At 40.1% G+C, this 14,241-nt stretch overlaps 1 protein-coding gene across 1 annotated transcript in view; it reads left to right on the plus strand.

Moving 5' to 3' along the window:
* Positions 1–14,241, plus strand: part of SUCLG2 (succinate-CoA ligase GDP-forming subunit beta) — a 255,141-nt gene that overhangs the window by 126,970 nt on the left and 113,930 nt on the right. The window contains exons 5-7 of the mRNA XM_036068021.2: positions 4,982–5,134; positions 6,708–6,797; positions 13,960–14,056. Coding sequence (XP_035923914.2) covers positions 4,982–5,134; positions 6,708–6,797; positions 13,960–14,056 — 340 coding nt within the window. The remainder of the gene's footprint in view (positions 1–4,981; positions 5,135–6,707; positions 6,798–13,959; positions 14,057–14,241) is intronic.

Consider the following 14,241-nt stretch of genomic DNA (forward strand, 5'->3'; position numbering starts at 1 on the left):
AGAAAATCCTGTTTTAGTTTTGACAGTCTGATGAAGCAATACACTTTGGTGATACGCCATTTTGTTTTTTAAACCTCATATGATCTGTTTAGGTTGTGGTGTGACTTTGCGGAGAAATCAAAAGTGTTCTGTAATAGTACAAGTGTTTATTATCATTAGCATTTAGTAAAAGTAGGTGTGGGTGAGTGATCGAATCAACGGGTTTCCCTTTCAGAACACAGGCACATGCTGTTTGAAGCTGGAAAGGGCTTCGTATAACAGCTCTTATTCCTCTGTGTGGGACATTCTCTGCTCCTCCACAACGCCACCCTCATCCTGTGAATCAGAATTACCCACCATGATTGTTTTTCTAAGTGTCCCTATACCTTACTTGGAGGTTAATACCATTTAAAGCCACTTATCACTGCATGTATTGTGTATGAGTGTTCTCTTGGGGTTCCCAAGTTCTCTAAGGTGCACGTCATGCACACACGCAGAACAGAAAGCCGCAAGTAAAGTGGCCTGCCTCAGTCATAAAATTGTGGGTGGTGGAGCCAAGGCCAGAACCTAACCCTGCTCCTGTCAGTCTGTCCACCTTATATGCCCTCCTCCTGCGCAGAGGTCGCCACAGCTGGCTACCTGATTTGCAGGACCCAGTACAAAAACAAATTCAGGGGACTTTGTTCAAATTTCAAGTCAGCTCCAGCAAAACATTACACCAAAAGACCAAGATGGGGACCCTTCTGAACATTGGCCCCTGTGCGATGACAAGGTCCTACACCCCAGCCCTGGCAGGCACAGATGGTTAGAGGACCCCGTCGTAACAGTGAATGGGGGCCCAGCCTTTTGGGAAGCAGCTATCTGCTTGGTTGACACAGCATCACGGATGATGGTCTCCACCAGGATGCCATGTGTGGGGGAACCTGATGCAGTATATTCTGTTTTTCATTTTTCAGAGTGAGTTGTGTGGAAAATTTTTGACATGACCAAAAAAAAAAAAAATTGCCAGTTGGTTCTTAGTGTACATGACAGGGGCTCTCTTGGGCCTCTCTTGGTCTGGAAGAAGGAGATGGAATTACTGGTGGTCATTAGCTCCTTCATTCTGAGAACACAGAGCTTTTCTAAATGTCAAGATAGCACACCGACGAAACTGGTTATGCTGATTTCCCTTTCCCACCTCTTCTCAGATGTAAGAACTACTAAAAACTCAAAAGTGTTTTGTTTTGACTTTTGTTTGTCCCAACACAGTACTTTTATTTGCCTTTTAAATCTGGTTATGAACCTTTTCCTGTGTTAAGTTCCTCAAAATTGGTCCACAGAGGACATGATTAGTATTTTTGTTTGTAGGAATTCGTGTTTTATATGGCTATGTGAGTTTTTAGATTAGAGTTTGTGATGCTTTTTAAAAGCATATAAAAATACCTAAAGCAGATTTGCGCTGTATGGTAATGCATAAAATTATTTTGTAGATAGGTTTCTGAAAGGCTGGAGATAAGTGCATGCTTGTACATTGAGTCATTGCCAGGAAATGACTAGAATGATTTACTTTTAAGTAATGTGTTGGTTTTTTTTCTTTTGATTGTAAAAGTGATTCACACGTGTAAAAAATTCCAATCCTACAGAAATATAAAAATTTGAAAGTAAAAATTCCTTGGCTTCTCACCCCCCCTAAAATAATGCCATATATTGTTTCTGTCCTTTCTCTGTGTAAAATTTGTTACCACATTCCTTTTTTTTTTTAAGATTTTATTTATTTACTTGTCAGAGAGAGAGAGAGAGAGAGCAAGCACAAGCAGGGGCAGCGGCAGGCAGAGGGAGAAGCAGGCTCCCTGCTGAGCGGGGAGCCCAATGCAGGGCTCAATCCCAGGACCCTGGGATCCTGACCTGAGCCGAAAGCAGACAACTTAACTGACTGAGCCACCCAGGCGCCCTATGTATGTCACCACATTCCTATAACAATAACATTGTATGAGACTTTAAGGAACATGCATTTTTTTTTTTCTTTTACTTATGAAATCTTGGATAGCAGTCAGAAGTTCCCCCCCATCCCCGTTATAGAAACTTTATAAGATTATTTGAGAAGTTGTTTAAACACCTACGTACATTGTACACATTGGATTTTTTTTTTTCTAAGTCTGTGCCAAGGCACTTCCAATGTTCCCTAGGATAATAATAATAGGGAGGTGAGATTGTGCTACTCATCATGTTCTTCATGATTCAGTACCAGTGAAGGTTATTACTCTACAACGAGAGAAGTTGAGGAACCCAGTATACTTTTAAAGATTTTATTTATTTATTTGACAGAGAGAGAAGGAGACAGTGAGAAAGGGAACACAAGCAGGGGGAGTGGGAGAGGGAGAAGTAGGCTTCCCGTGGAGCGGGGAACCTGATTCGGGACTCAATCCCAGGACCCTGAGATCATGACCTGAGCCGAAGGCAGATGCTTAATGACTGAGCCACCCAGGCGCCCCCTGAGTATACTTTTAATGTTTCCTAATCATGGTCCTGTTAACAAATAGTTTGTATGCTGGTACTCGTCCACAGATCACAGTTTCAATAGCATGATATTAAAAACAAAAACAAACCGGGCGCCTGGGTGGCTCAGTTGGTTAAGCGACTGCCTTCGGCTCAGGTCGTGATCCTGGAGTCCTGGGATCGAGTCCCACATCGGGCTCCCTGCTCAGCGGGGGCTCTGCTTCTCCCTCTGACCCTCTTCCCTCTCGTGCTCTCTGTCTCTCATTCTCTCTCTCTCAAATAAATAAATAAAATCTTTAAAAAAAAAAACAAAAAAAACCAACCCACCCAGTTCAGTGGTCCAGTAGTTCCCAAAAGCTTCCCATCCTGGAGGACTCCACAGAAAGTTGTGTTGATGATACCGTTTGTGTCAGTCACAGATGAAGTCATATTTTTGAAATATATCAACTGAGGTCCTTGTAGGGTGAGTGTGCATGCAATCCATTTAGACTCTGTAACAATGCCTAAAATATTCTGATTTCCTGGGCCATATGGAGTGCATGGTAATGTCAAAAAACTGATCTTGAAATAAAATATCTTGAGTTATCCATTGACAATCATCATTTTCCCAGGAGTGTTTTCTTAGAGGGTGGTACATTATTTCTACGAAGCAGGAGCCTTTGGGGACAGCAGCTGGTCTTTACAAATAGAGATTTGATGGAATGCAGAGCACATCTGTCAACATTTTAGAAGATTAAGAATAGGACTCTTGAATGACATCCTAAAAAGTTATAATGTTGTGTTGCTTCTCAGAATAACTACTGGAAATTGTTAAATCTCCTTCTCTAGACTAGCTCTTATTAGAAAGTGAACTAGAAAACAGCATGCTTCTATGAAAATCCTAACACCATGTGCCAAGAAATATTTCTTACATAGTCATGAGTTACCATTTATGATAAAAGAATCAATATGAAGCCTCTTATAAGATATTTTAAACTGGTGATGTGTTTGAAAAGAAGTTCTGTATTCATTACTTCATAGCTTTTTAAATCATCATATATTTATCACATTTTATGTGACTTAAAAATTAGTAGTTTGATGGCACCTGTATGGTTAAGATGTAATGCTGTTTAATCTGTGACTTTTTTGGTGAAATCTTTTACTGAACTACTTTTAGGAAAAGCAATGTTAGTGCTTTTATTATTTTACTTCTAGTACTTATTAGTTATGAATATTCTTTTCTTTTTAAATCATCGAAGATATCTTTTACAACATTTTTGTTGTGTCAGTTGGTACTGCCTCTCTCTAGGGTACTTTGGTAGTACTTAACAAATTTTAAATATGAAGAGTCTAAAACCTAGTCATTTTACTTCTAGGTACCTTATCTACAGGGATACTAAAACAAATGAGTACAACAAATGTACCACCCTCTAAGAGCACGTACAAAAATAAGCACTGTAGTAGCATTTTAGAAAAATTGAAGTCCACATGAATGTCTGTCAGTAGGGACATGATTAAATAAATACTGACATGTAAGTGCCATCTAGTCACAAAGAAGACAGAGGACCTTGGAGAGATCTCCAAGTTGTAGTATTAAGATTAAGAACAAGAAGAGGGAGAGGCATTCAAGTATGTATAATATGCTTTCATCTGCAGGAAGTCTCCACTACTATAATGCTTGTAGATACATAGGAAAGAGATAGAAAGTTAATAGTGGTTTCTCCTGGTAGGCTTGCGCACACAGTTGCTGAGGCTGTGCTGAGCAAAAGGACAGCTGGCTGGGACGATGAGCACAAAGTGAAATCCTTCCATCCCACTTGTCTTTTGCCCAGGCATGGTCCTGGCATGCACACGATTGCATCCTCCTGGAGGAAGATGCTACTCTTTCTGATGATCACATAGGTTCCCAATGGGCTCCTGATCACCCTCACTCCTGAGGCCCAAGGATTGTGTATGTGCAGCAGGGGGCTGCTATCTCACTGTCTCATTTATATACTTTTGGTGCCTTTTGCATTATTTTTGGACAAGCAAATAGTATATGTGTAATTTAAAAGATAGTAGAAATTGAACTAAAAATACAGTGGTCCACAAGATAGAGGTATACAAGCATAGGAAGCATCAGACATGCTGTAGAAAGAATCCTTTCTTTGGCAACAAACTTGGTTTTCCACCAGAGCAATCTGAGAAAAATCAGCGTAGCAAGATGTACGTACGGTTAAGGTCTCAAATTAAAATAACAAATGCTTTCCTGGAGTTTTTCTTAAGTGTCAGTGTTTCTCAAGGAAGAAAAAAAGAAGATTAAAGTAGGAAGGTTCCTTGAGGCAAACCAAATACCTGTCACTTGAGCAAGTTAGCAGGATCAATTAAGGAGGTGAAAATGGGCATTCTGTACCATGAGAGCAGAACTCTCAAATCTCTGGAAGCTAGCTCACTGGGTTTAAAGAGCCTTTAAATGAAGCTGTTTGATTGGTGTAGCAAGTTTATATAGATTTCCAGGTGGAACTCAGCTCAATGCTGAATTAATTTGACTTTCTCACTAATGTGATAGGTGATGGTTGCTGAAGCCTTGGACATTTCCAGAGAAACCTACCTGGCCATTCTGATGGACCGGTCCTGCAATGGCCCCGTACTGGTGGGCAGCCCTCAGGGGGGCGTTGACATTGAAGAGGTGGCAGCTTCGAATCCAGAACTTATTTTTAAGGTATGTTTAGATTCCTGGCTATGTTGTGTTCATTGATTACTGTTGCACAAGCTGTTAAAGATTTAATGTGCAGTCTGAGGCTGGTAGTAGTACATTCACTTCTGGGATTTATGGCACAAAGACACTGAGTCCTTTTTCTTAACTGAGCAAGCACTCAATTGAAGTTGGCTAGAATGAAGGTATTCCCTATCCAAGGTCTTTTTCTTTGCTCTTTCCCTCCCTTCCTTTATTCATCCTTCCTGCTTTTTCTTCCTTCCTCATTTCTTCCATGCACCCTGCCCCAAGAATTAACCAGTGTGGTGAGGACTGTGAGTTTTCTATTTCCTCCGGGTTAACTCTACCCCACTTCATAGTATGTAGGATCCAGAAATTCTCTCCTATGAGACCGAATGTGAGCTGGAGACTGCCTCCATGTCTCCCAGTACTGCTGATATAAAACAGAGTCCTTCAAAGGTCCAGATTCTATCAGTTTGTTTCAGTCCTTTAAATCTTGCCCTTAGTTTCTAGCCACAGATCTGGCTGAAGTCAAATCCTAACTAGCTAGCAAGTGTCTCAGCGTTTCTAAGCCTCATTTTGTGAATCACTAAAGTGGAAGTGGGGGTAATTTCCACCATACAATTGTGAGGAAGAATGAGGTGATGTGTATAAAGTGCTTCTCAACCTACCTCAGTTGTAAGAAGAAAAGTCTACGGTCTTTAGAACTGTAATTCTGTTTTGTTTTGTTTTGTTTTTAATTCTGGGGTCTTAGTATCAAAAATCACATTAGAAATTTTTACCAGGAAAAAAAGAAAAATAAAATTTTAGCAGAAGGATTTATTATTTCTTTTACAAAGTGATTTTGTTTCCCTTCAAAAAGCGAGAATTTTATTTCTTGAACCTCTTTGTTTAGATCAGGTACTGATACTTTGGTGATTAGTTTTAGAATGTTTTCACCGATATCATCATATTTAGGTTAACTACCTTGGAAGTTAAATTGAGATTTTACGTGCTGTCTTACCAATAATGCCTAGCCATTTTCAAAATTAATGTGATTTAAACAAGTCACTCCATTTGTGAAGAGAATACATGAAATAATGTATATGAACAGCACCCAGTATCTTGGAGAGAATGGCGCTTTGTAGAGCTAAGGTATTATTAATAATTATCATCATCAATAGACTGTTTAAATCATATGGTAATATTTAACCTACGTATGACAGGCTCTAAACTTAACAGCAATATTAGGCAGGAGAACCTTACTTTGGAAGCCTTCCAAAAGATGTCATAAAAATTAACTGACTACATATTCGTCAGTGCCATTTGTATAGTAATTAAAAGTGAAAACTGGCATCCGATATTCTTGTCAGCATGCCACCCTGAAGAATTATATAGTTTTTGGAAAGGCTGCTTTTTAGGTGGTCTGCTAATTAAAACATACCCTATAGGCAGCTACAGTAGCCCTGCTCAGAGATCTTTGGAAAAGCGCCACACTTTAATTACTCATTTGCAAATAAATACTAAGCATTTTCTTTCAAGGTTGTGAGTCTTTTCATTTGCCTGTCTGAATTTTCCTTATTTGATTCATTTTTACTAGGAGCAAATCGACATTATGGAAGGGATAAAGGACAGCCAAGCTCAGCGGATGGCAGAAAATCTCGGCTTCCTTGGGCCTTTGAAAAACCAGGTACCTGAGCATGCGGAGGCCACTGTGAATGACTTGTTTCAGAAAACATTTGCTACCTTGCTTACTTTCCTCTAATATTTGTGATTTCCAGGACACGGGATTATTTATCATTTAACAGTTTTGCCCCCAGTTGTTTATGATGAAGAACACTATTTCCCTTGTATTCCAGAACAGGATGTTGATGAGGTGTGTTCCTATATATGTAGGCATGTGGCCACGTGTGAGTGTTGCATGCAGACATGTGCATTTTGCTACATATGTTAGTCTCTTTGTTTTTTTCTGTAGTGCCGCAGTGCCAGCCCCTGAATTAGACTAGGCCATGGAGTGCTTAGAGGCCCGGGCTGTAGAGTCGGGCAGACCTGAATCGAGCACTGCCTCCCAGCGTGTGTGATTCTGCCCATCTGAACGTCAGTGTCAGCATCTGTGAAACGGGGCGTATTGTCAGGATTGAGTACGCTGATGTGGGGAAGTGCTTATTCAGTACTCCAGAAAGGTCAGCTGTTATTGTTATTAATAATACACATTACTTAACTAATTGCTATTCTTTCATAGCTAATGGGATTTGAGATGAATATTAATGGCCTGAAAGTGATATTTCACTGAAAACAGCTTAAATTATGCCAATTTAGTCATTATACCCCTTAGCTTCAAAGACAGAAAAATTGTCCTCTGAGCTGTTGAGGGAGAGAATCTGTCTTGAACATCACAGTCCTGCATTGCCCTTGGTCCAGCCCACAGAGACTGATTGTATGTTTACATAAGCAAGCTTCTTTGTCTCACAGTTAAATCAGAAGAACTTACTGGCTGTTTTTAACTCCTCCACGACTAAGAGAAACCACCTTAATAACCCTAGGTCCTGTGTGTATGTATGTGAGAGAGAGAGAGTGTGTGTGTGTGTGTGTGGGTGGGTGGGTGGGTGAGTGTGTATGTACATGTGAGTGTGTGTGTGAGTGTGTATATGTGTGTGTGTGAGTGTGTATGTGTTCCCCTTGGACTCTAGATGGTTATAGAGCATTTCCTTTAATTTATTTTGGGCAACATTCCTCTAAAAGAACAGATTTCACACTCTTTTCTTTCTGCTTTTACTTTTGATTGATTTTATCTCTAGAAATTTAAGGGTGGCATTAAGGCAAGTCATAGAAGGGTAAAGCAGGGTAAGACTTTAACAAACATGTGTTTACATTAAGAGAGGACAGCACTTATTTGAACCTTGGAGGAAAGGCTCCCTTGGAAAGCAGAAGGTTCAAGATGGTAGAAGGGGCAGGAACATCTAGAACTAAACCTTAGTAGGAGAGAGAGCCAAGACTCGGTGGACAGGTAGAGGAACTAATTGTCATTCCGAGACTGTCAAAGAGATGCCAAATTAGTGACCTGCTGGTAGATTCTTCAGTAGGGGTTGCGGGGTTGGATTCACCCCCTGAGAGTGAGGTCACTAACTAGCTTAGCCGCCCATTTGACATTTATTGTGGGGCATCTTGTGTAGGGGTGGTGGTCACTGAGACCACTCTTTCATATGGTCACCGTGTTCTAGCCACACTGTCCTGCAGTCACCTCCAGAATGTGCTCCATAACCCCATTCACCTCCTCCATATGCCTCTGCACATCTCTGTTTCTCTTACTTATTTGCATTCACCTTTGCAGATCCTAATCTAAACCGTGGAAGGGACTTTGTCAGCCTTGCTCACTGCTGCATTGGCCGCAAAGTGCTTGGCAGATGTATTAGGTGCCCTAGAAACATTTGTCATACGCATGAATAAGTGCAGCGGCACATCCTGGATGTCCACCTTGAACAGATTCCTAGGGAGTTGGTGATAGGTAGCTGTAAGGGCAGTGGAAAAAATCTGGAGTGGGCGAATCTGCCTACACCATGGCTTGACAGCTCAGGAGGTGAACATAACAGAGAGTTCTAGAGAAGACATTAATAGTATTATGTACGCCAGAAGATAGTTTCCTCCCCCTTCCCTATTATAAGAGAACTTGAAGAGTCATAGCTCTTAAATGATTGAATCATGTTTTCTCAGTAGCCCAAACACTCTAGGTTTTAAATGAATTACCTGTGGAAGGAAGATGAACATGCAAGTTCTCAGGGGTCCTTAGTAGCTATAACATCATTATATTTTTAACAACGTATCGAGGAAAGACGTTTTTTAACTTTTTTTTTTTTTCTTGTTTCTCTGTCACCCACTAAATGGTAGGCTTTAAATCTTCATTTGCTTAGCAGAGTTGGAGTGAGCGCTTGCCTGGGTGCTGCTGACTCTGCTGGACCCTGGGAAACAGAGATGATGAGAAATAGCCAGTGTTCTCCAGGGGCTCACAGAACAGTGGTCAGCGGCTGATGGTGATTCCAGGGAGAGGGAGTGCGAAGGACAGCGAGGGTGATCTGTTGTAGGTGGGTTGGAATTTGTTCGCCTAGGGACACCTGATTATATTTGCACAGTAGGAAGGAGACTGTATTTGTGCTGGAGTGGTAGATTTGGGAACCTCTGCTTTAGGATGTTTCCTCAAGCCACAGGGGTCAGTGACACGTTCCAGAAAGCCAGGGTCCAGTAAACACAGGAGGCTCCCCAGAAGAGAAAATATTTAAATGAACATCAGTCAGTGATCCTTTGATCAAGAAGTGGTATCTTCAGGGCCCCTCAGATTCAGTGTGACCTTGAAAGTCACTTAATTCTCATCTAGAATGTGGTTTAGGCATCTGGAGGCAGAGCTCTTATGGATGAACAACTTATAACATGATTATCTTATGAAGTTATTAATATCTTTCCTGTAACTCATGGCTTTTGTCTCTGAATGTGAGGTGTACACATTAGACTTAACAAAAAAATAAGTATCATCTTGCACAAAAACTACCAAGTGTGTGTTCCCGACAAAATTCATTTCAGCAAGAATTGGTTGAAAAGACTAAAGCCACAGGAAAGCTGAAAATGACTAAAAATTCACAGATTTCTCAAGTGTGTCTTAGTTGTCCTCTATACTATTAATTTCCGAAAACATGGGCACCATAAATTGCCAACATGCATCTTTATTTAGTATTTAAGCTAATGAAAAGATTTGATGGGTGCAGTTAATAAATGATCGCTAATGTCTCTGAGAATGGTTTCTCCCTCTGGCTGGCTTTAAAAACCGTATGTGAATGTTGATGATATTAGTTCCTGGAATAAAATGAAAATATTTCAAAAATTTTTAACATGCTAAAACATTTTTGAAGGTACTTGTGAATTTGTCAGGGTTTTGTGCATATGGCTCAAAGGATATGTGATTTTAGGCATCTTAATTTTTTTAAATTGCTTAACAAACAACCTTAAAATAACATTAATTGTGGCAAAAGAAGAGAAAACAAATTTTCTGTGTAGTGTGGTTTTGAACTGAGGAAGTAGGTGGCAGTAGGAAGCTGGCTGACTGTAAGGTAAACAGCAGAATGTTTTCTTTGACTTGTGTTTAATTTATTTTTTAAATTTGAACATGTTTAGAAAGCTGGGGAGCTAACCTCAGCTTGCCCCAGGGCCTGCCATTTTCTATTATTATACCTGCTCAACTGACACATTTTCCCTGCCTAGCCTTTATAGCCATTTACTGGATGGCCTCTGGAATAAGGCACGTTCTGTCTCCAAGCTGGGCTGGTTCTCCCTTTTAGATCTTACAGCACAGATTTTATAACACATTTCCCTTAGAGATCTTACAACACAAATCTAATCATGCTTCAATCCTGCTCAAAAAAGGGTTTATAGTCTGTCTTTGTACAGTAATAAAGGGTGAATACAAGCCAAATGCTGTGTTAGTGTATAATTAAAATGGCATTAATGTTTAGAAAATTCAGGCCTCAAGCTAAGCTAGGTTGATAGAGGCTTAAGAAGTTTTGAAGCGACCCAGCTATCCACTGACGAATGGATAAATAAAGTGTGGTATATACATGCAGTGGAAGGTTGGTCAGCCTTGAAAAAGAGGGAGGTTCTGAGAAGGCATGGATGAGCCTTGAGGGCATTGTGCTAAGTGAAATTAGCCAGTCAAAAAAGATAAATAGGTGTGTGATTCCATTTGTATGAGGCACTTAAACTCATCGGATTCACAATGACAGAAAGAAGAATGGCAGTTGTCAGATGAGGGGAGGGGAGAATGGAGAGTTGTTATTTAATGGGTGTGGAGTTTCAGCTTTGCAGGATGAAAACGTTCTGGAACTTGGTCGCATGACACTGTGAATATACTGGAGACTGCCAAACTGTACACTTAAAAAAATGATTGAGATCGTGCATTTTATTGTACATGTATTTTAAAAAAGAAGAAAGTTATAAAGTAGCTAGTATAAGATCTTATATATGCATGTGCCCAGAAATTTTTTCCATTATGTGGTTTCTCCTTATTATGAAATTAATCATTAATTGAACCAGTATTTATTGAGTGTTGACTCTGTGCAGAGGCTATATAGGTCCAGTGGATGCCACAGTGCCCAGGACAGACACCATGCCTCTTTCATGCGGCTTACATTGCAAGCTCCCACAGATGACCTAGAAAACCCCTAAAAATACAAATCTGTTTGGCAGTGAGTGACTTATCAGCTTTGCACCATAGCTCAAATAAAATCCATTTGGATAAAAAAAAAAAAAAACATGATATAAGAGAAATCTTAGAGTATTTGAAAAAATTGGAGAATTGTTTTAACACTCTCAGAGTGGGACCAGCCTTCTTAACGTCTGACCCAAAGCTAGAAACCGTGAAAGAAAAGAGTGACATTATTATTACCAGATTCCATGTGGCAGAAGTAACAGACACATGGGTGAAAGGCAAATGTTAAAGGAGAAAAATATTTGCAATTTATATGAGATGAAGAGCTAACTTCCGACATGTAAAAACGCTTCTTATAACTCAGTGAGAAAGAAGACACACATCGCAACAGAAAAATGGGCAAAATTCAGAGAAAAGGAAATACAAGTATCTCTTAAGCTTATAGAATAATGCTCAAATTCATTAATAGTAAGAGCAGTTCCAATTAAAGATCTATATGAGATACCCACTCTTACCTGGCGTACTGGCAAAGATCGATAGCTGATGGTTGTGCATGGAAAAACAATTTCTGATACTGGGACGTGGGCTGGGGAACTAGTGATAGCTTCTCCTGAGAATAATATAGAATGATCTTTTATTATTTAAAATCCCCACACCCCTTTTTTGCTCCACTTTGGGGAATTTATCCTACAGATGATCAGTCACATGTATGATACACATACAGAGGTAGGTAAGGCAGCATTTTAAGTAATGTCAAACGATTGGAAACCAAATGGCTATTGTTTAAGAGACAGGCTAAATGAATTCTGATACATTCGAGTAAGGTATTATGTGGCCACTTACAAGAATAAGATCACTCTATTTGTGTTGCCAGTGAAGGCTTTATAAAATCATTTAAGTAAAGAAACAAGGTATGGAACCAAGTTTGGTTTTCTAAAAAAGACGAATGGAGAATATGCATACTTGCACATACCTAGAGTATCTGTCATTGAATCACCAGCCCGTGAGTCAGTGGCTGCGGCAGGATGAGCCACGGGAGCAGTGTGGCCGGGGAGTCCGGGGAAGGTTCAGAGGGAGACTCTTGCATACCTTGGGAATTTTGTATCATGTATATATATTATCTAGCCAGAAAAAAAATCAGTATTAAAAAATATTCAGTCTTATCCATTATGTATGTTTGTTTATCTGTAGCGACCTGGTTTCAAATTAGGATTTAAGAAAGTTTATAAATATAAAATAAATGAAGACAACATGAATTTCATTTCCAGGAGTTCTTCAGTCAATATTGGAACAAAGAAAGCACTCTCCGTGTTCACCACAGTGGAACTTTGTTCCAGGGAATTGGTTACATGGTACTCCAAGAGTTGAGAAATTTCAGGGTGGACCGAGAGGCAAGGTAGAGCTAAAGCCTAGCAGGAAATTGTTGCTCCCTGCATGCTGACAGAGCCAAGTGAGGCAGTGGTATTTCTGCACCGTGGGATACAGAGGGTAGAACCCTGGTGGGTCTCTGGTGGTTGCTAAAGCCAGAGGAAAACATGCTTCTGCAAGGCAGAAAGAGAGGGGTGGAAGTACCCCAGCTTTTCCCTTTCTTCTATCTCTTGTCTCCTACCACTGCTTCCCGTTGGCTCAACTGAGCTGGAAGCCATCCAGCCCAGAAGCCTTGGAAACTCAAACCTACAAGTGTCAGCTCCCCTGATACCCAGAGTAGGGATGGGGAAAAGCTGGAACTGGATCGGAGGGCAAAAATGCAGGGCTGGAACAATGAGTGAAAATATTGCCAAGAGAGAATTATGGCTAGGCAAGAAGGTGGAGCCAAGAGACTGATACCCAGCGTTGAGCCATGGATGCACAATCGTGCTAAGTTTCATCACAGGCCTTGCTCCCTCTAGGTGTGGGCTTTCCAGGGCTCTGTCAAGGCCCCATTCATGATGTCTTTCCCTTGCCCCACTTCACACAATGCCAGCATGCTGTGACTAGGCCATTCATAAAAGTTGGTTGAAAAGAATGAATGAATGAGTGAATTTCAAGCAGCAGGAAAAAAATGAAGTCAGGGCATAACATTGGGGAGACTCTGGATATTGTGGCTCTTTATGGTTTATGCCTTCAGGACAAACTGTTTAGTTTGAACTGTGTTGTTCCCTAACTCTACTGTGTAGGACATTCATCTTCCTGCCTTGCCACAGTTTCCATTAGACACTCAGTAATTGTTGTTTCCCAGATTATAGGTTTGAACTGATGAATGTAATAACTGTTTTATTCCAGTTTAATAAGGAAAACCTGGTCATTATAAACTCTCAAAATCATGTTTACCTTTTACTTAAATGGAGCTTGTTTGTATTAATGATTGTGGCTCATACTGCAGCGTAGCTCAGCTAATAGAGACATGATAATTTACAAAAAGATTAACAATGTTTTTAGACCAGACTGAAAATATTTTTGTTTTCCTGATAATGGTCTTTCCTGGTGTCTGGAGGAAAGTTGAGCAATTCCTTCTAATGAATAGCAGTGGAAATTAAAATAATTATACTTTTCTCTTTTTCCCTTCAGAAAACCTAACTGAACGTAAAGACATAACTTGTTACTTTTAAGGTTTCATTAATCCAGCAAAATAAATGTTCTTTTACTGCTTTGGTGTAATTTCGTTGTACTTGATCCCGTTTAGGCTGCAGATCAAATTAAGAAGCTGTACAATCTCTTCCTGAAAATTGATGCTACTCAGGTGGAAGTGAATCCCTTTGGTGAAACCCCAGAAGGACAAGGTAACCAAAAAAAAGAAAACAGCAACAACAACAAATGAATGTAATAATTTATGCAAACTATAAATTAAATTGTACAAAAGACTGTAGCAGCAGCTTTGCATTCATTTCATTCAGCAATTTAATTTCTGCCGTGGTTTCAAATACTCCCATGATACAGTTGAACACTTGAGCACTGGAGTTTGCTT

The sequence above is a fragment of the Halichoerus grypus genome, chromosome 1, assembly GCF_964656455.1.
Source record: "Halichoerus grypus chromosome 1, mHalGry1.hap1.1, whole genome shotgun sequence".
NCBI lineage: Eukaryota > Metazoa > Chordata > Mammalia > Carnivora > Phocidae > Halichoerus > Halichoerus grypus.